At 38.0% G+C, this 22,426-nt stretch overlaps 2 protein-coding genes across 16 annotated transcripts in view; one reads left to right on the top strand and one right to left on the bottom strand.

Annotated features, from left to right (window-relative positions):
- Positions 1-1,502: 1,502 nt before the first annotated feature.
- l(1)10Bb (BUD31-like protein) lies at positions 1,503-9,473 on the top strand. The gene is made up of 4 exons (XM_045746426.2): positions 1,503-2,378; positions 3,052-3,174; positions 3,585-3,751; positions 8,864-9,473. Exons 1-4 carry the CDS (start codon positions 2,285-2,287, stop codon positions 8,912-8,914), a joined length of 435 nt encoding a protein of 144 aa, XP_045602382.1. The 5' UTR covers positions 1,503-2,284; the 3' UTR covers positions 8,915-9,473.
- Positions 9,474-16,174: 6,701 nt separating this feature from the next.
- Positions 16,175-22,426, bottom strand: part of Ac13E (Adenylyl cyclase 13E) — a 46,030-nt gene continuing 39,778 nt past the window's right edge. For all 15 annotated transcript variants that reach the window (XM_045746429.2, XM_045746435.2, XM_045746434.2 and 12 more), the window contains 2 exons: positions 20,414-20,513; positions 16,175-18,523 (listed from right to left, as the gene is read on the bottom strand). In XM_045746429.2, the coding sequence (XP_045602385.1) occupies positions 16,893-18,523; positions 20,414-20,513 (1,731 nt within the window). In that variant the 3' untranslated portion in view covers positions 16,175-16,892. The remainder of the gene's footprint in view (positions 18,524-20,413; positions 20,514-22,426) is intronic.

Below are 22,426 nucleotides of genomic sequence, written 5' to 3'. Positions count from 1 at the left end.
GGCCATTTCTGGGCCTGTACCCGGGCCCTTTCTGGGCCTGTACCCGGGCCCTTTCTGGGCCTGTACCCGGGCCCTTTCTGGGCCTGTACCCGGGCCCTTTCTGGGCCTGTACCCGGGCCCTTTCGTGGCCTGTACCCGGGCCCTTTCTGGGCCTGTACCCGGGCCCTTTCTGGGCCTGTACCCGGGCCCTTTCTGGGCCTGTACCCGGGCCCTTTCTGGGCCTGTACCCGGGCCCCTTCTGGGCCTGTACCCGGGCCCTTTCTGGGCCTGTACCCGGGCCCTTTCTGGGCCTGTACCCGGGCCCTTTCTCTGCCTGTACCCGGGCCATTTCTGGGCCTGTACCCGGGCCATTTCCGGTCCTGTACCCGGGCCATTTCTGGGCCTGAACCCGGGCCATTTCCAGCCCTGTACCCGGGCCCTTTCTGGGCCTGTACCCGGGCCCTTTCCGGGCCTGTACCCGGGCCATTTCTGGGCCTGTACCCGGGCCCTTTCTGGGCCTGTACCCGGGCCCTTTCTGGGCCTGTACCCGGGCCCTTTCTTTCATGTTAATTTGGACTACAATTCTATGTGTCTGCCCCTGGAGAAAGTTGACTTTGGTTACGAATTTTCAACACTTCTGGCCACTAACAGACAAAACAATTTTACAACCCAGGAAAAGTTTCAAAATGTTCAAGAAAGATGCGATAATTTTTTAATGAAAGCTTGCAAATAGCTTCTTTCTCGTATTCTAAGTAATGTTGAAACTATAAAAGAAGGTGAAAAATCTGTTACCTATCATATGCCTTAGCTTACATGGCCACCATTTTCGGAACTTCCGTTAGTATTAGCTGACCAATCTAAGCTTAGTGAAATTGAAAGTCAGTGGCGCCTACTGTTAACCATTGACTAGTCCAACATTTGTAAGGGATAAATTCCGACATCTGAATCGTCATTTTAGACCAAGACAATAACTGTCAAGAACACTGCTGGCGATCCCATACTGATTGACCTCGCTGAGTTTGTATTGAAAATATACAGCTTGCCGATCAGTAATGACCTGGTTGAACGGATATTTTCGAGAGTAACGTCTGTGAAAACTAAACTGAGAAATCTTGAATGGGAATGGGACTTGTGCTTTTGACATCAGTCTTGAGAATCAAAACATATCTTGAAGAAAATGTAACTTGTTGCTCGTCATTTGAACCACTCATGTCAATGCTTAAATATGAGTCTGCAATATACAAGAACGAGGTTGTGGATGCAGATCAAGATCTTGGTAATCTTCAACTGTAAAGACGTGGAAGGACTTCACACCCATTAAGCTTCAAACAGTAAATATTGGTAAGTTATCCTATTATCATATTGGTTAAATATATATATATGCAGAGATAATGTTAATAAAACAATTAAAATCGTTTAATGTACTCTATATATCATAATAGATTACTTTGAAACCCGTATCAGTCACGAAACAAAAAACTGGGCTACTCTTATTACAAACTCGCTACTTTTAGACCGTCAGCTCGCTACTCTTAGCAATTTGTATCTGGCAACCCTGGGGCAAATACAAATGGCGAATAGTTTGTATTGTTGCAGCTGAAGCATTCAGGCCCCTTTTGTTGTGTTGTTTGATGGTCTGTAGCGGAAAGTAGCCGTGTGTGAGTGTTATAGTAACTGTGTGGACGACGAGGGAGAAGGGTGGCCGTGTGGCAGAGGTGAGGGTGTGGCTGGAGGTTAGTGTGTGGCTGGAGCAGCGCCTGGAGGATAGTGTGGCTGGAGCAGCACCTGGAGGATAGTGTGGCTGGAGCAGCGCCTGGAGGATAGTGTGGCTGGAGCAGCACCTGGAGGATAGTGTGGCTGGAGCAGCATCTGGAGGATAGTGTGGCTGGAGCAGCGCCTGGAGGATAGTGTGGCTGGAGCAGCACCTGGAGGATAGTGTGGCTGGAGCAGCGCCTGGAGGATAGTGTGGCTGGAGCAGCACCTGGAGGATAGTGTGGCTGGAACAGCGCCTGGAGGATAGTGTGGCTGGAGCAGCACCTGGAGGATAGTGTGGCTGGAGCAGCATCTGGAGGATAGTGTGGCTGGAGCAGCGCCTGGAGGATAGTGTGGCTGGAGCAGCGCCTGGAGGATAGTGTGGCTGGAGCAGCGCCTGGAGGATAGTGTGGCTGGAGCAGCGCCTGGAGGATAGTGTGGCTGGAGCAGCGCCTGGAGGATAGTGTGGCTGGAGCAGCACCTGGAGGATAGTGTGGCAAGAGCAGCATCTGGAGGATAGTGTGGCTGGAGCAGCACCTGGAGGCCCCACACCATGCCTAAGGTCCGCCGGAGCAGGAAGCCGCCCCCGGAGGGCTGGGAGCTGATCGAGCCCACTCTGGAGGAGCTGGACCAGAAGATGCGGGAGGGTAAGTACGAGAGTTGATTTGTTGATTTGGAATGAAAAGAAACTCCTTTTCATTCCACACATTTGCTTTCACCTGCTTCCTCTGTTCACCTAGTAGCAAATGGGTAACTGTTCTGGGGTTGCATCCTTTGACATTGTTAGGAGGGGGGGGGGGGGATTTCAATATAAGCCTAAAGAAAATATATATTATCAGGCTTTCTGTCCCCAATAAAATTAATTATTGGTATACAGTATACTCAATTATGCCAGTAGTTTCCAAAATGGTCCCAAGGGTTAAACTGATGTCATCACACACCTCTTGTAGTATTTATAAAATACAAAATTTTTGTTTTTCATTTGGATATACAGTATTAGGTTAAGATGGTGTATATAGTCAAATCGTACAAAGATCTTTAGAGCTGTATATATATATTTTGTTAGGTTAGGCTTTATAATGCATGGTTGAGATTGGTTAGGTTAGTTTATGACAGGTTAGGATGGGTTAGGTAGGTCTCATGTTTATGTATACTGTATATGATGTGACTTGTATCTATAACTTTTGGCACTTTTCAAACTCTACTCTGCTAAAACTACATGAAAGATGCCATTCGCTCCTGTTTTACAATACTGTACAATTATTTTCATGCATTTATAGTACTGTACCGAGATTTAATGACACTTTTTTTTATGTTTAGCGGAGACTGAGTCACATGAGGGAAAGCGAAAAGTGGAATCTTTATGGCCAATATTTCGCATTCATCACCAACGCTCCCGTTACATCTATGATCTTTTTTATAGAAGAAAAGCTATCAGTCGGGGTAAGAAATGATTTTGAAGCATTATTGTATTTATTGTATAATTGTTTCTTCTGAATAGAACTAAATTTAGCATGCTGTTAGTAAAAATCATGCAGTCTACAAAAATAAAAAAAAAAATTAAGTACAGTAGTGTTAAGTGCAGTGTAGTGTTAATTTAACAATTATAGGATAGTTCTGCTTGTTTTACAAGCAAATTATATTCTATATTTGTAAAATTAATAAAGGCTAAAGTCTTAATAATGGCTTAATGAATCAACCTTTAAGCAGTTCATGTATTTACCTTGGTAGGACTTTACCTATAATAATCTCAAGTCTTGTTATATTAACACCATAGTTATTGCAAAATAAAAATGTTGTAAATGTATTCTTCATAATGTAAAGGAAATAATCCCTCCGTTCTTACATTGCAGAATTATATGATTATTGCCTTAAAGAGAAAATTGCTGATCAGAACCTCATTGCGAAGTGGCGCAAGCAGGGTTACGAGAACCTGTGCTGCCTTCGCTGCATCCAGGCCCGAGACACAAATTTTGGCACCAATTGCGTGTGCAGAGTTCCAAAAAGCAAACTTGAAGAGGTATGTTATTTTAATATATTTTACATACAAACTTTTTTAAAATTGTAGGAATTTATTTTGCTTGTGAAGTATCTAATTACTGTACTGTATACTTTGTACAGTGTCCCCAACATATGCAAACAAAAAGATGTTTGCGAGTCAGAACCACTATGCTATGAATGAGCAATGTCTCTTTTTGGTCCACCAAATTTCAACAACTAAACCTATATTTTTGGGGCAATTAATATTAGAAATGCTGCATATTATTGACTTTTTATGATTTCCTGCTTATCAGAATTCAAAATTTTTTTTAAGTGAAGAGGTTAATTACCGGGGATGGTGATAGGTGACACATGGGGTGGCAAATATTGGTGGGTCTTGATAATACAGTACAGTAGTCCCGACTGAAACATTTGATGCTATATGTGTTTTCTGTTGGCGTTTCTCCCTTCTGTGCTCCATTATCTCCAGCATAGCTTCTAGGGTAATGGATTGCCTCCTCTTTTGTACTGGTGCATCAGCAACACACCTTTTTTATCAGCCATTATTAAAGGTAATTCCCTAAATAAATGGTTGAAATAGTAAAGTAATTTCTAATCTACATTGATACAAGTTTGGAACTACCAATTGGGTAGTAAGAGTTAGCTGCATGGCATCGGCAGGCCGTGCATTGGTTAACATAATTATAGCCCTAACTGAATACACCTCACAGTTCTCTTGAATAGATAAGTTTGATACATACTAGTCCAATATATTCTTCAGATCATAGCAAAATTGGACTGTGACTAGCTCTAGGCTTATAATTGCACTCTTGTACAAATAAAGTTGATAACCATTGTACTGCGCTAAGGTGGTCTGAGAGATGTGCTATTTTTTTAATTAGGCTGTATTTGAATGTTTTTCAATGTTTTCATCTCTCTGTTTTGAAATGAAAATGGTTGAGTTTGGACACTTTTTGACATTAACTTTACCTGAACACTTATAAAAACAACAAAAATGTGTCCTTGACACATTTTCTTCATAGTGTCTTGCACTATGAAGTTTTTGCCAAAACCAGGTACGCAGTGCGGTGGTTAAACTGTTTTGGTTTTTGTATTACTACAAGAGAATGAGCACACAAGATCAAATTTGATCTTGCATATGCTGACAGATGATTACTGATGATCCTCTATTTTATTGCAACCTGGTCAGGTCTGTTGCCATGAAATTATCTTATATTCCCAGCATGTTGTTGAAACCCACTTACAGGAACAGGCTGGCTGCCTCACAAGCCATCACATTGGTGAGGTCGCTGTTTAGGTTATTAAAAATGTTCTATTAATGGACTAGTATTTTTACAATCCCAGATCACTATTGGAAGCAGGGATCTTGATTGCCACAATGGCGTCCTAGCACAGGGATACCAAGTACTCCCAGTAGACATATTCATTTGGTCCCCCTCTTGGTAAATGTCATACCCCTTGTGATTATTAAGATTACTTTTGATAATTGTTCCCACCCCACACATGTTGCCCTTGAAGGTAACAAGGGAAACAGTCAAATGTTACCTGGTGTTGGTTTTCAGGATCAATGTTCCTACAGACTGGTTTCTGACCAAGCCTCCTGGTTGGTGTTCTGATGAACCAGGCTGATCCTATATTAATCTTATCTTTGCTCCTGTTTTGTCTAGAAAGAAACAAGAAAACTGTGGAATCTTCTTTCATTTTCAGTGTGGTGACCCACAGGGTTATTTCTGCAGCTATGAGTGAGAGTTGGCAATGATCTTATCTTGAGATAATTGATAGATGATGATTGTCTCCACAATTGTCATTAACACCTCCAAATCTGGCCTCTTGGCCTTTGCTTATGAAGATGGGCTGTACAATGATTCTTTCACTTTTTCCGATCTTCGGTTTGCTCTGTCCCTTTGCCACGCCATAGTGGTGGGTTTTGATGGCATTCATTATGAAATGCTTTGCAATCTCACTTAGTACCTTGTTTTTCCCCGATTGCTCTAACTAGTTGCCTCTGTAATCTCTTGTGCGCATGATTAATGTTGTTTGTCAAATTTATGTAGTTTATCAAACATTCATTGTCCCCCCTCTCCCTCAATTTAGCTTTCACAAATGTTGCAGTTCAGCCGACATCTTGGTGGACCTGGAAGTGTGTTTGTCGGGCCTTTTATGTGAAAGAGTTGGTTGTGGCTGTCCTTTTCGGCCTAGAGAAAGCTTATGACATCACCTCGATATATAATATATTGGCCCATTGGCATTAACTAGGCCGCTATGGCAATTTGCTGCTAATTTTGCAAAGCTTCCTCTGGTTGTATGTATATAGTTTACATTGAGATTACTGTCTTGGTCTTGGAGATTATATTGCCAATACAAGATAGCATTTTGTTTAATACACTACAGTGGAACAAAAATTTGATTCTGCAAATCTCTTGACTTGCGTTTAGATGTTTTTTTATTTTGGGGTGAGGGAGAAGGGAAGGGAGGTTGTGAAGGCCAAATGGTAACTCTTAATTTGCCCCCAATCATGTTTTTTTTTTCAGTGATTTTTGTTGATGGGCAAAACATTACAAGAAACATTAATGGGCCTTGGGAGAGCCATTGAATATTATTTAAAACTAAATTCTACAGTTCATTTTAATTTTGAGATTCCCAGATTTTCATTCAATAATGTGGGACTTTTTTCCTTTGAAAATGAGATTTCAAGGCTAGGGCATGGGAAATATGGTAAATGTTGTTACATCTCTTTTTACACACAGGTTCTCTTAGTAGTGGTTCTTCATATGACAGGTTGATATTCAAATTTTGCTCAGGGAAATCAGTCCAGAGAGTGTGGGAAATATTAAGGCATGAATTGTAACTCAATATGACTTCAATCATGGTTTTTTATTTTTGAAGATGGACTATATTGCAAGAAGTAGTTGGAGTCTTGGGAAAACTATTAAGGATATTTAAAACCAACTTCTATGGTTTTAAATATCCATAGTTGGATATTATTGTGCCAACTCAAATATTTTGAGTTGCACAATTTTCGTTCACTTACGTATTGTCTTGCTACCTTTTAGAAAATGAGTTTCAAGGCTGGGAATGTGAGAAATAACCTAGATGTGGTAAACAAATATTTTGAAGACATGTTCATTTGGTAGTTCCTCTTATTTTATGGTTTGAAATTCAAATTTTCCAAAGTGAAATTAGCTCTTAGGGCATGGGAAATGCATCCTGGAGGCATCTCCGGTTGCAACGAATCCCTCACTGCAATGAACTTGGGTTGGTCCCATGTAGTGTGTTGATTAACACTCTTTACTTGCATTTTTCCCTAGTAATGACATTGAACTGGACATATTCCGATGTGATGCATATGCCTTGGCTCTGGAGTGTTTCATTCTTTCCCAGTCCAGAGTTGTTATTGTATGTGGAAATGGGTAACATGTCACTGCAAGATCATTGTGATAGGCATTTCCTTTCATAGTTTGAAAGGTTCACCAACATCTCCATTCTTGTTTATGCCATACCTTAACTGCTGCTGTTAGTCAGGTCTCTGCCTTATGTTTTTACTGCGACGATAGCCCATATATGGGATTCAGTCCACATCAGCATGTCTACATGTACTGTTCCTACCTTGCCCTTATAGAAGGTCCTACATGGGAAGTTTTGTAAAGCCCTAACCCATATGGTAAAGGCTTAAATTCCCCCTCCCCCTACAGTCACAAAATGCATTTTCCTTTAACATTCTCATTGCCACTCATGCTTGCTACACTTTGTTTTTGGTTGGGTCAAAGACTGCTGATGACTTTGGCTACTGTTGTGCTTCCTAGCGAAACCAATAAGTGCCGTCTTTCCCTAGAGATGAGCATTATCATAGTCATAATGGTCATTATTATAATTATCACAAGCTAATTATCATAGTGTATATGCAATTCTGAATGCTTTGTAACTTTATGCACCAACATTTTATTGTAATACTCCTGCAATTCATTTATGGTGTTGGTGGTGGTGTTGGTTTTGTTGTTTTTGTTTTATTTTACCTAGTTGTGCTTGAGGGGGGTTGAGCTCTGGTTCTTTGGTCCCACCTCTCAACTGTCAATCAACTAATGTACAGGTTACCTTGAGGTACTTTCGGGGCTTAGCGACCCCGCAGCCCGGCGTTGGTTCCTGTGGTTCCTATAGGTTCCTCAGGTTCCCCAGGTTCCTGAGCCTACTGGGAACCTACCTACATCAGTTTAGTGATGTGAACACTCGAGAGGATGGACTGGTTCATCCTCTAGAGTGCAGGTTAATTGTTGCTGGGTCCCCAGCTACATTTATATATTGCCTCATGGATGCCACTGCTACAGAAGTTGTGCTGCTCCCATCCTTCCCAAAAACTGATTACTTTCTGAATTCTACCGTTATTCATAAATGTAATCTGCACCCATTAGAAAGGTAGTCATGTATTATGGATAACAAACCGCATACTATTAAACGTGGCCCATACCTATTGCATTCCTGCTACAATTGCAAGAGGTGGGAAAGGTTTCTGGCTAGGATGCATCTGCCAATGTGCTCAACTCATGGGCACTTTATGAAAATGAGCTGTTTCTTATTCTCAAAACTGCATTTATCCCACTTAGGGCTGTGCACCACTGTAGAATGTCTCGGTGTTAAAGATGATCAAGGATATGGTTTCTCAAGGTCCGTTTCATCACTTCTTGGTAAAATCCTAACTGAATCTGACATATTTGACCTTGCTCTTATATTGGCATCCCAAATAGGAATGGTTTAACTTTTGCTTGTCAGATGATGCCAAATAACATTATGGTCTTATTGCCTTATTATAATTGCTTTCTGTCCCAATATAAGAGTAGCCCAGATTAAAACATATCTACAATACACACAAATCACAATAGCATGATATATCAAATGAACAAATCCACAAAGGCCCTGATGAGTGTTCGAACCTACGTCCGGGATGATCCCAGATGTGCCTTGGTCGACTGTGCCACGAAATGGTTAATGAAACCATGTTGTTGCGCAGTCGACTAAGGCGCGTCTGGGATCATTCCGGACGTAGGTTCGAACCTTCATCACGGCCCTTGTGGATTTGTTCATATCTACAATAGTTACTTTGACATTACTGTAATTATACATTTATTTTTCTTTCCAGGGTAAGATTGTGGAGTGTGTGCACTGTGGGTGTCGTGGCTGCTCTGGATAACCACATACGTGTTATAAGGTTAATTAAAACCAGTATTAAATCTCCACCATTTTTCTGTAATATCCTCAAATATTTTTTTAAATTCCTTGTTTTGAATTTAATTTATTCTTTAACATTGGTGGAAAAACAATATTGTTAAGTTTTTACATTGTACAGTTTTGGCCTAGGTTCATGTCCTTACTAGGGAGGATGCCAGGAGGTCATATTCCTAGGAAACAAAAGGTGGGGGTGGGGGGGGTGGGGCAAGGCTTACCATGAGCTATAGTATGGGAAAGCTCTTGGTTTGCTATCAGCAGTTTTGTTCCTGTACAGGTGGTTTCTGTCCCCACTTGTGTAACCAAAAAAAAAAAAAAAAGTGGGTCATAGAACTTCATATTCAAACTTTGGCAAAAAGTTTAGGAATTTTCCTTGTAGTGTACTTTAGATTCTTTGAAATATGTATTATTGGCAATGGAATTATAATGAATCTAGCCTATTGTTTTTTCTTTAAAGCATAATGGAAACTTGGTGATATAGTTGTCAGTGGCATTGTATTAAACTATTTTTAGCACTTACTAAATTTGCTCATTTTTCTTCACCCAAACTGCAATACTATATTGTTATTCCTGCTCTCTGACCATGGATACAGTGGGTTGAAAACTGTAAGATACACAGAAAAACCTTTTAAGTTTGGAAGTGGAACTACTGGGGAGGTGGTATACTATGGATTTTAAATGTAAAATAATTAAATCGGTACTGTACAAGTCAGGTTTACGCTTCTGACTGTAAGATACAGGCATGCCAGCGTTAATGTATTATGCAAGTCTCGACAGAAGAGGAAAAACGAGAGTGGACAACACGAAGACGACTGGGAGAAGGATTAGGTGTCGTGTAGGGCTGAAAGACAGGAGAGAGACAGGATTGAGAAGGTAAGGATGTACAGGACAGAGAAGAGGGAGGTGGTGGAGAGGTAACACTGAACTGAACAGAAGAAGACAGGGAAGGGTGAAAACACCAGGTGGTGACCCGTGAGGAAGATCCTCAGGGTCAGAATGGAAAGGAGCAAAAGATGGGGAGCTGGTGGAGGTATTGGGTCTAAGGCCTGGAAATTGAGGTGGGGAGAAGTGTGATGCAACACACGAGCACAAGTCATGTTGAAGAAGGAGTTAAGGTGTTGAACTTGCATCTTGCCTCATGGAAAGATACCCAATTGTGATATTTTACATTGAGAATTGCTTTGTCAAATTTGTAGTGTATGCATTAGCAGAAGGCAGGGTGGGCATCACCACAACTGATACGGTGAGGCTGGGGAGAAGAGCACTCAATCTTAATGACCTGGGACCCTATACAATGGGCACGGGGACACCTCGCGAGTGCATATGCCCAAATTTCCAACACCTATTTTAGAGGTGAGGAGAGGAATGTATTCCTGAATGGAGCATCTGGCACCTGCAAGAATAACAGAGGACAAAAGGGACCTACCATCAAGATTGATTTGGACTACCCAAAGAAACTGACAACAATGACCAAGAGGGGGGTCGAGTAAATCTATCTATCTGAAGGATAGAACAGTCTTGGGCCTCAAGTAAATAATTATAATGGGTACATAATTATATTAAGGTAGATGTTCCATTCACCTGGACTGTATGGGTCTCGAACCGTGGACCCCGCATGTGAGAGGCCGTAGTTCTATGAACTAGAGCTTGGGGTCCACGGGTCGAGACCAGGTGAATGGAATGTTTTTATTTCCACAGAAGTGTGGATGGCTTTTTAAGGTAGATGAGTTAGGAGGAATCGTGGGCATTTGCATGTGGGAGGTATGGCACTGAACTCCCCCAGTATGAAGGGGTAGGGGTTAAAAGGTGCCGTTGTCAAGAGATGGAACCACTCCAGGTAACGAGGAGGTAATCACTGGGGGCTTGGGGCTCAACCCTGCCAAGGAAGTGGGAGGGGAGCAGAGAGGGTCATTTGGGAGTAAATAAAGGACCCTGGTTAGGGCCCAACTTAGCGTGGGCTATGGAGCCCAATCTTCCATCACTGGTCAACCTTAGGGCCTGCTCGCTCACCCCACAAGCCTTTGTAAGAGAACTCGGTTTGGTATCCATATATCAATTTAAAAAATCTTGGTCTTAAAACCAAGGGATACCACCTATCAGGGCAGCTAGGGAGGCCAAGCACTGGCCAAAACAGGAACAGGTGCGTCGTCCCCAGTGGTGCTCCCACTTTTCAATGGGGAAGTTATACTGCCTTGTACATTATCCCACACTGGTGCAAAGACCTCTCTCTCTCTTTTGCCCCATCCTGGACACCCAACCATCCACCAAGGGCGGCCCATCCAGCGGGAGGTCCAGGTCAACGAGCCCCCTGGGCCACCTAGACAAGATCCCTATGGGTGTGAACCTTGGCATGTACAACACCTGGAGAGGGAGGCCAAGGCAACCAGCCTCACCAGCCCCAGGGAGTTGTACATTAACCCCCCTTACCACTACATGGTGGTTGGAGGGTCTTACCTCCTAAAAGTAATACAAAATTTGGCTGAAGTATAAATTCTAAAGAATAACTTAGATGGAATTTCAAGCTTGTTCTGTAAGAAAAAAGCATTATAGTTAAGGTAAAAAATAAATAAATAAATACAATTCCTGCATGTAACCTTTACTTGTCACGTCACATTGCTAACATTATGTAGTCGTGCTGCACTTCACCTGGTAACTGGTATAACTTACTGCCTGCAGCTCAATGGTTTGACAAACTGATAACTAGTCACATGACTGACTGACTATTTTGAAGAGAATCTCTTCATTATTTTGAATTAGTTACTGCACTACAAATATCATAAAAAAATAATAATTATTAAATTCTGGATTGTATTTAGGAGATGACATGTCACAGGCAGCTAATGGGTATTTCAGAATGAAAACATTCAGTAACATTTTCCACCAAAGCTGTACTGATTGTATATAACTAAATCTATAAAATTAGTACTTTAAGGTTTCCACCTAACTGCATTTATATAGCATACCATGGACCAAGAATAATTCATGTCAACTTCTATGATACAATCCTCTGACTTGGAAAGTACTAATGGCACCGAGTTAATAACTGTGAACAATAACTAAAGCTCAAGTTTTCTGCACTTTTAAGAACCAGCATGAAACACAGAGGGAAGCTATGTGACAAAATGTAGTTTTGATCCTTAGGGGGTGTTTGACTAGGTCTTCATTTGCCTGCCTGCTCTTATAATAAAAAGCACATACAGAATGCATTAATTATATATACTGTGTGTGTGTGTGTGTGTGTGTGTTATATATATATATATATATATTATATATATATATATATATATATATATATATATATATATATATATATATTATATATATATATATATATATATATATATATATATATATATATATATATATATATATATATATATATATATATATATATATATATATATGAGTGTCAGACTAAGAAGGAAGAATTGAAACAGGAATTTCCTTATTTTCGTATTTAATAATACATCTTCAGAAGGGTGAAGGGTGGAAAAGAACACACCCTTCTGAAGATGTATTATTAAATACAAAAAAAACTTAAGGAAATTCCTGTTTTAATTCTTCCTTCTTGGTCTGACACTCGCATTTTTCATCACATGTTAATTTTCGTGATTTACACACACACGTGTGTGTGTGTGTGTATGTATGTATGTATGTATGTATGTATATATATATATATATATATATATATATATATATATATATATATATACACACCTGTGTGTGTATATAATATACACACACATACATATATATCCCAGAGAACCCGGTAGAGTTCTGGGTTGGTTGACTTTATGTACCACTGTGGCAGAGTCGGTTAAGGCAGGCATCTGGGAATCACCAGAATGCGAGTTCAGGTCACTCCATTGCCTCAAATTGATTTTCACTGATGATATAATGACATTGTGATATATATATATACTGTATATGTGTGTGTGTATTTTATATATATATATATATATATATATATATATATATATATATATATATATATATATGTATATATGTGTATATATATAATATAAAATTCATAGTGTATGTATGTATGGATGTCCTGTATATGCAAAATAAATCACAATGCACAGAAGCAGTTTTCATCCGAGTATGCTTTCCAGTTTGCACCCTTCCTCAGATATTATTAAACAATGAATTGAAGAAATATGATGAGCCAGTCTTAATTAATTGAACCCTTCCATGCAAAACTCATATATGTACAGTATGTTTCTTGCCTAACTGATTGCACTGCAAAAGTCATATATCCTTCAGAGTTCTGCATAAGATTTTAAAGTCCTGTACATACCCAAGGCTCACATTTCCTCTTCCAACTCTCCATCTTGAAAACAACAAATCCTGAGTTTTCTCTCTAAGGGCCTTAGTAAAATGATGAGGACCATTTCTGACACATCATCATCCATGTCAGGATGTGCAGGGCAGCCATGCTAGGAGCCACTGAACTTTTGTAGCTATGATTAGCTACAAACCGCAGTTATTACCACATTCCTGTCAAAATCCTGAATATGAATCCATTTCCACAAGGTTATATTGTGAAGGAACATGAGGTCATTTCATGATGCATAGATGCAAGAAACAATGGCTGGGTGATGTGTGTTTTGATTTCAAGGTGTGAATACTGTATACAGTACCAATAATAAAATAATTCATCGAGTTGTGTATGAGTGCATTCGTACATGTTGGCTGATATTGAGATCTCCCTCCTCTCACGGTCATATTACTGACCCTGCCCAAGATGCAACCCATAACAAGCTGACTAACTCCTGAGTATCTGCTTACTGCATGGCGAAGAGGTGCATTAGGTGATAGGAAATGCGTCCAACCATTTATGTCCTGGAACCCGGAATTCTCGATTGTGAGTCGAGAATGAACCTGACTACTACTGGGACCCTTAATTATAACTAGCATTGTATTCACTGATATCTGAACATTGTATGTAGTCTTTATCAGTCAGGATCATCTATGACACTCAATAATGACTAAAATAGGTAACTAATTATTTTGCATTAAGTGGTGCTGTTGACCCCTAGCTGCACAGCAGTGCTGTGATCTGCTCCTGCATATGCCAGCCTTGTTTGCTCTCACAGCCAGTATGGATGCTGATACTGTTTTTTTTCAAGATGTCTGTTTACTGGAGTCTCGAGTCACAGGATGTGAGCCCTGTGTACCCGCGGGAGTTTTGAATCGTTCCCTATACCTAAAGCTCCACATGACGCTCTGCACACCCCAGATTGGGTGCCTCTTGTTTCTTGACATTCCACTTCTGCTTGTTCTCATATCGCATTCTCTTCAGCTAACCCCTCTTCTCTTGTGCCAACAGCATTATAAACTTGATTGTTTTCTGTCTCTCTTTTAAGATTGTCTCTCCATCTTTCTTTGAGGTAGGGTATATACCTGAAAGTATACTCAGATGAAAACCTTTTTCAATCACTGAGGTTTATTTTACATTTGTCGAGATCAGTGTTACGATCTTCTGTGTTCTACTTATTTTAAATTTAATACACACATACATTATATATATATGGTATATTTTGGTAGCAGTCTTTCTTGTAAACATATGTTGTTGAATACGACCAAAAGGGTAAGATTAATGATTTTAACATGAATCTTCTCAATATTTCTTATTGAAAAACATAAATCTTATCTTAAAGAAAAAGGTAAGAAATATTGAGAAGATTCGTGTTACAATCATTAATGTTATCCTTTTGATCATATTCAACAACATTTTATTTATATATATATATATATATATATATATATATATATATATATATATATGTCGTACTTAGTAGCCAGAACTCACTTCTCAGCCTACTATTCAAGGCCCGATTTGCCTAATAAGCCAAGTTTTCATGAATTAATATAATTACTATAATTTTTTTCTTATGAAATGATAAAGCTACCCTTTTCTCTATGTATGAGGTCAATTTTTTTTTATTGGAGTTAAAATTAACGTAGATATATGACCGAACCTAACCAACCCTACCTAACCTAACCTAACCTATATTTATAGGTAAGGTTAGGTTAGGTAGCCAAAAAAAGCTAGGTTAGGTTAGGTTAGGTAGGTTAGGTAGACGAAAAAACATTAATTCATGAAAACTAGGCTTATTAGGCAAATCGGGCCTTGAATAGTAGGCTGAGAAGTGCGTTCTGGCTATTAGGTACGACATATATATATATATATATATATATATATATATATATATATATATATATATATATATATATATATATATATATATATATATATATATATGTCGTACCTAGTAGCCAGAACGCACTTCTATGCCTACTATGCAAGGCCCGATTTGCCTAATAAGCCAAGTTTTCATGAATTAATTGTTTTTCGACTACCTAACCTACCTAACCTAACTTTTTCGGCTACCTAACCTAACCTAACCTATAAAGATAGGTTAGGTTAGGTAGGGTTGGTTAGGTTCGGTCATATATCTACGTTAATTTTAACTCCAATAAAAAAAATTGACCTCATACGTAATGAAATGGGTAGCTTTATCATTTCATAAGAAAAAAAATAGAGAAAATATATTAATTTAGGAAAACTTGGCTTATTAGGCAAATCGGGCCTTGCATAGTAGGCATAGAAGTGCGTTCTGGCTACTAGGTACGACATATATATATATATATATATATATATATATATATTATATATATATATATATGTCGTACCTAGTAGCCAGAACGCACTTCTATGCCTACTATGCAAGGCCCGATTTGCCTAATAAGCCAAGTTTTCATGAATTAATTGTTTTTCGACTACCTAACCTACCTAACCTAACTTTTTCGGCTACCTAACCTAACCTAACCTATAAAGATAGGTTAGGTTAGGTAGGGTTGGTTAGGTTCGGTCATATATCTACGTTAATTTTAACTCCAATAAAAAAAATTGACCTCATACGTAATGAAATGGGTAGCTTTATCATTTCATAAGAAAAAAAATAGAGAAAATATATTAATTTAGGAAAACTTGGCTTATTAGGCAAATCGGGCCTTGCATAGTAGGCATAGAAGTGCGTTCTGGCTACTAGGTACGACATATATATATATATATATATATATATATATATATATATATATATATATATATATATATATTACTCACACATGCATACATAAAAACACACACACATATACTGTATATTTGTAAATATACATATTATTAGCAAAGCAAAAGGAATTACTTATGCAGACTGAATTTGGTATAAAAGTTATTTACTGCAGTACACAAAACACAGTAGTAATAACATTCTAAAAAAATAGTAAATACAGAGTATATAAAACTCATGACATCACCTATGATTCCCAACTACTGTCATTTGTTAGCGCACAATGACTCGCACAACACAGGTGACAATCACGCACAATAAACGCCTCCACTCACATTACATCAACAGCCTCTTTGTTAAAAACTTAAGCAGAAATGTAAATACGTAGGTATAGTTTGTGCTTGTGAAATCTGTTCTCAACATGACAATCACACCATGATACAGACTGCCAATGCCACTCATTTGAGCATACATATCTGAGTAGGGTAATCTTTTAAAACAAAAAATTGGCATGACCTGGCTTCAACGGCCAGATTTGTCATACTGTAAATTGTTTATATTTTTGTAGATAAATAATAATAAGACTTTGGTAAATGCTCGGAGTTTACATTCTAGTTTTATCTATGCTATTTACATTGACAAATTATTACCCATTCAAACATGCGAAGGTAAAGCTTTTGAGAACATCTCTTAGCATATTTGTTTTGTGCTTTTTTTTTTGCTTTGTGATTCCTCAAACATGTTACTTATGACCAAAATAATTATTTAATCTCAAGAAATAAAAACTATGGCAAATATGTTTATAATAATCAGTACAATTATCATCATGACTGGATTATACATTCAAGTTAAAACTTGCACATCCTATCATGCATCTTCCCGGCGTCCTTTGAGCAAGAAGACATCCATATTATCCTTTCCTTTGACAAACACTTGGCCCCGCCGCTCTAGCTCATACCGTCTATTAAGAACCACTGCACACTTATTACTTACTTGGATGCGGCCTGGTACGCCAGTGGAATCCATCCGGGAAGCAATGTTCACTGCATCCCCCCAGATATCATAATAAAGTTTGGTGGTGCCTATTACTCCAGCTGTTACATCCCCAAAGTTAAGTCCTATGCGAATAATGAGGTTAAATTCTATGAGGTCTTGGTTAAAGTCATCTATAACCTTCTGCATTGCTAAAGCAAATTCTACTAGTTCAAATATATGCTGATGTGCATCAGTGTTACCTTGCCTAACTTTAACATCCAACCCAGAAGCAGCCATGTAAGTGCTTCCAATAGTTTTAATCTTTTCAATATTCTTGAATTCTTGACGCAAAAGGAGCTCATCTATATCAGCAACTAGCTCATTCAAAACACGGAGGTATTCCTTCCCACCAAGATAATCCTCATCATAAAGTTCATTAAAGTTGACGATTGATGCAAACATTACAGCAACATCTTTGTGGTTCTCAGAATACTTTGCAGTTGATTTAATTGAGTCAGCAACATGTCCCGGGATAATATTGTTAAGGAGCCAGTCTGCTTGGTTTTTCATGGTCTGTACCTGCACTTTATCTTTCATAGCCATTACAGACCCATGGAAACTCAGTCTATAACTGATCTCAAATTCCCGGTTGAGAAACCATACTAACAACACTAATAAAATTGCAGCAACCACTACCTCTTTGTAAAAAAACTGAGCCATAGTATCAGTCACCTGTCCTGAATTAGTCAAGCTACTATTACTGTTGGAATTTTCATTCAGCTTACTAAGCATTGGACATAGTGATGGTGACACAAGCACCAACAGTATTACTATTCCAACTGTTGCCAAGATGTTTTTCATCCAACAGTTTAACTGTGTGAAGTTGCATAAATGTATTACAGCCACAAATGTAAGGTAACAGAAAAACCTTTTTGTGTTATTTTCCTCTGAAAGATCACAAGAAAAGTTAGACATGACTGCTGCAAGCGGCAGACAAATTATAGAAGCACCACAAACATGCCAAGGGTGCCAACGTGTCAATTTTGCATAGATCTGTGTAAAGGTAGCGGATGCTAGCCAACCACTATCTCCTCGGATAACTTGAGACGAACACAGCACCAACAAGAGTAGGTGCCAACATGTTGACAAAAGGCACAGCAATAGCCAACCTAGTGTATAAGGAAATAACAGAAAAAGTGAGATGCTTACTACTATGTATACAAGTGCACTCACCAAGATATCAAAAAAAGTATTAAAATGAGTAGATACTAAGGTAGGGGGTGAATCAAGCCTTGGCTTGTGAGCCTGCTGACGATATTGTTTTTCAAGCTCCTCGTCCACAAAAAATAATGTGGCATGAGACAATGGTGGTGCCTCAATGTATTGCCGATGATTTTCATTTTGTTGCATGCATTTGATCAGCTGAAGATCTGATTGCTTGCGCAGCTGATGAAAGCGTGTTAGGCTCTCATTGAGGGGGATGCTACTTGGCTCGGGTCCACAACCACCTTCACCTGCTTCAACTGGAATGAAAATGAAAAATAATTGATTGAGAATTTAGAAATTATAAATGACAAACACTACTATAGAATATTTAAGAAAGGGAACAAAATATAAACCTTGACAAGCTTTCTAATTAACAACCTATCCATCTACTTATCAACCCACATTTATTTATCAATGTTCCCATCTATTTATCAAATCTACCCATTTATCAACTTATCCATCTACAGTAGAGATAGTTACCCATCTTAGGTAATTGGTACTGAAAACTTAGCACTTCCTGCATCGAACAAAATCACAAAAATGCCAAGAACTCTTCAAATATATCTCAAAAACATACTAAAACATGAATGATATCTGATAAAACTGTCATAATAAATATTATGACATTAATTTGTTCATGATTAAGTGCATGCTTCTTATGGAAATCAATCATATTAATTTGATTGTTAAATTTACTGGAACATATTTAATTTGTTCTCTTTTGTTTTCATGCAAATGATCAGACTTTAACGGCAGGATGACAAATATAGAAAACATCTAGAAAAGCACATTATAATTGTTGGTGATAAATGGTGTCCAGACATTAGTAACGAATATGGCCTCATTTCTGGTCTCGACATCAAATCCAAATACAGTACAGTACAGACTCTCCAAATCAACTGAAAATGTCACCGATGCATGTCAAACATACTGATGCTATTTTGTATATTAAGATCAGAACTAAGTCTCTGGACACTTAAAGTTAGGGACATTAACAGTAAATACAAAATAGTTATACGAGTACTATACTGATACAGTATCACATTTATTTTGCCAATTTTATGATATTAATCAGAAGATGAGACATTGTTCTATAAAAACAACACTGGAATGGACATTATACACAATATGTTATCCCAAAATGGCAGCATCCAGTTTCATCACACATCCAAGTGTTCGACTTATCCTAGCACCGATCTCCAAACAATGAGACATAATTCATTTTTAAGGGAATTATATTTTACTATCTTCCTACTGAAATTTTAATACCTGTATTTGTTCATGGTTTATAATAGAATATACATTCTATTACAGTATTATAAATTTAATAGTACAGTAATAAAAATACAATCCTTAGGGGAAGCAAAAACCCTTTGACAATTATGCAATATTGACTATATACTATGTCTAGGGAACATTTATGACCTGGTACAGTGTGTTTTGGAACATGTTATATATTACATGTATATGTTTATATATCAGCAGTCCCTGTGGTGCAGTGGTAAAGCACTCGCCCAGCGCTTCGGAAGTGCTTTGGCCTGGCCGGGGAGGACTGACCAGATGCGAATCCTTAATTGTAGCCTATGTTTACCCAGCAGTGAATAGGTACCTGGTTAAATGATTTGGCAGGTCGTATTCCGGGGAAAATTAGGATTAAGGACCTACCCAAAATGCTATGCGTGCTAGAGGCTTAACAAGAATGTAAGAACTGTTGTACATTTATAAAAAAAAATATATATTTTTATGAAATGAATAAATATACTGTACAGTATCCTGGAAAAAATGTACTGAATTTTTTCAGTACTTTAAATTGTATAGAATTAATGAAAAGTTTTGCTCTTTACTACAAATGTAGTAAAATGAAAAATAAAAATATAAACTTACTTTTACCTTCTTTTCTGCTCTCGAAGTGGGAAAATAAGATTCCAGAAGCTACAGCCACAGTGAAAGGGTTAAGTAAACTCTTAAGTTAAGCAAAGCAGTTTGTTAGTGTAGAAGAGACAGACCATAGAACCACCAAGGTAATGACCCAACTCAAGAGGAGTCACACCATGCTCAAGGCACAGTGTACCCTACTCCAGGGTATTTTTGCCCTGTTATATTCTCTGAAATGCAAACTGTCCAACACCACAAGAGTAAGGACTCACCATACTTATGGTCGGCAACTGAAGACTGACTGGATGTGTAGTAACCACTGACACGATGTGTTAACAAGTCTCCTGGGCTCATACCATTAATTGCAAATAGCTGTAAATAAAGATGTAAATTAAATATTGAATCAATTGTAAAAAAAAAAAAAAATTGTAGTTGATAAAGATAAAACCATCACCTACCACAGCATCTAACAGGAAAGTAACAGTATATTGATTTTACATTTAAAAACTTTTGCATAAACTATGCAATTTTTCCCAAACTTCCACTAGGGAGCTAGAAACCCCCAAAGAAATAAGGTATATTTTATGGCTGACTAAGGAAAGACTGCAAATTAGTTATTAATTTAATAAATAGTAAAATAAAGAGATACTGTAATTAAATGTTATAAAAGAGAACAGGGAAATAAAGAGCAGTAAATGCCAATAATATGTAAGTAGACCTAAACTAACTGCCTTGAGCACAAACCACAATTTATTAAAGGTAAATTAACAAGTACAGTATAAAACTAATTTTACAAATAGTATAGGTAAACAATCACAAGTTAATAGTAAATTTGTAAACATTATACATTAGTGGTAATCAATTCTAGATACTAGTATGCAGACAAGGAAGAAAGATTACAAAACAAGGAAACTGGAAAGTGGTCAAGGAATGCAAGTCAAGAATTGTTAATTGCAGAACAAAGTTAGCAAAGAAGGAAATGTAAATTACACAATGCAGTAAGTGAAAAGGTAAAATCATTTGATTTTGATACCAACACTGAGTAAAACAATTTATGTTGCTAAAGAAAATGATATTAAAGAATACAGAATAAATAAAAGTTACTTTTAACTAAATTCATCTAGTTGACAGCCAAATAGTAAATAGTTTTGTTCTATCAGATTAACTGCAGGACTGTAAGGGATCCCTCAGACAAGTGTGCCATGGAGAGCAAACGTGCTTAATTAGTGATGGTATGAGATGGGAGCTAGTGGTGCCGAGGAGGGGTAAGGAAAGGTTGTTCCCAGGGCAGTGCACGCTAACCAATGTGGCTCCCTTTCACGTGATCCAGAGTGTGTACGAGAGAAACATATGCCTTTCCTCAACTGCCACAAAAGCTTCTCGAGGCACAATAAATGGAGTTTAGAATTATATACTGTACCAAACAATATTTACCCATACGAATAGAACACAAAATTTGGTATAAAAATTTGCTACCAGAGAACTACATAGGTCCAAATTTATAAGTCAATATTAAGGTTACTAAAGATACTTTATCAAAGATTAATTCAAATATGCTTTACTATACAGTACAGTACTAACAAAAACTAGAAAACCCACCATGAAATTTTCTTTGACTAGTTTAAACACCACAAGGAAGCTACAAAACTCTTTACTCCATTAACTTTGTATTTTAACTATCCTGTTTCCCACTTTTATGGAGAGGGAGGCATTATTCAAGAGGTAAAACTAAGTAAATAATCAGCAAGGTAATACTGTAGATACAGTACTGTATGTGAATGAAATTCAAATTGCTTTAAATTACACCAAAATAAAGGAATTTATTATGAATATTAATGAGAGATTAGCGAAATGTAAACACATACCTAATGGAGTAACCTGCTAGATATCCCAGCCTGCTTTTCAAATTTGTAAATCAACCTCCATGTCAAAGGCCTCCTGGCAGTCTATGAAAAGAAGTCCACCCACCTTTCTGCTTTTTGTCTTAAATCCAACACACTATCATACAATCCTGTTATGCATGTGAAGTATGCTTTCCCTTCTCAGAACGCGTGCTGTTGGGCTGTGAAGAATTCCATAAGTGTCAGCTAGTCTACTCATTTTTAGGGGATGTTCTTCATCATTAAGTTTTACATATCAGAAATACTGGTTTGACATTTTGGGTTTTCCATTTTCCCCTTTCTTTGTATTTTGGTTCTACTGTACATTGGTTCTTCTCCAGATATTAGGATTCTCTCTTATTGTGATTAATATATTACATGTCTATGCTGCTGGTCTCCTGAGGA

The sequence above is a fragment of the Procambarus clarkii genome, chromosome 21 (assembly GCF_040958095.1).
Source record: "Procambarus clarkii isolate CNS0578487 chromosome 21, FALCON_Pclarkii_2.0, whole genome shotgun sequence".
Classification (NCBI taxonomy): domain Eukaryota; kingdom Metazoa; phylum Arthropoda; class Malacostraca; order Decapoda; family Cambaridae; genus Procambarus; species Procambarus clarkii.
The sequence above is the reverse complement of the archived record's forward strand: the minus strand, read 5'-3'. Positions and strand labels throughout refer to the sequence as shown.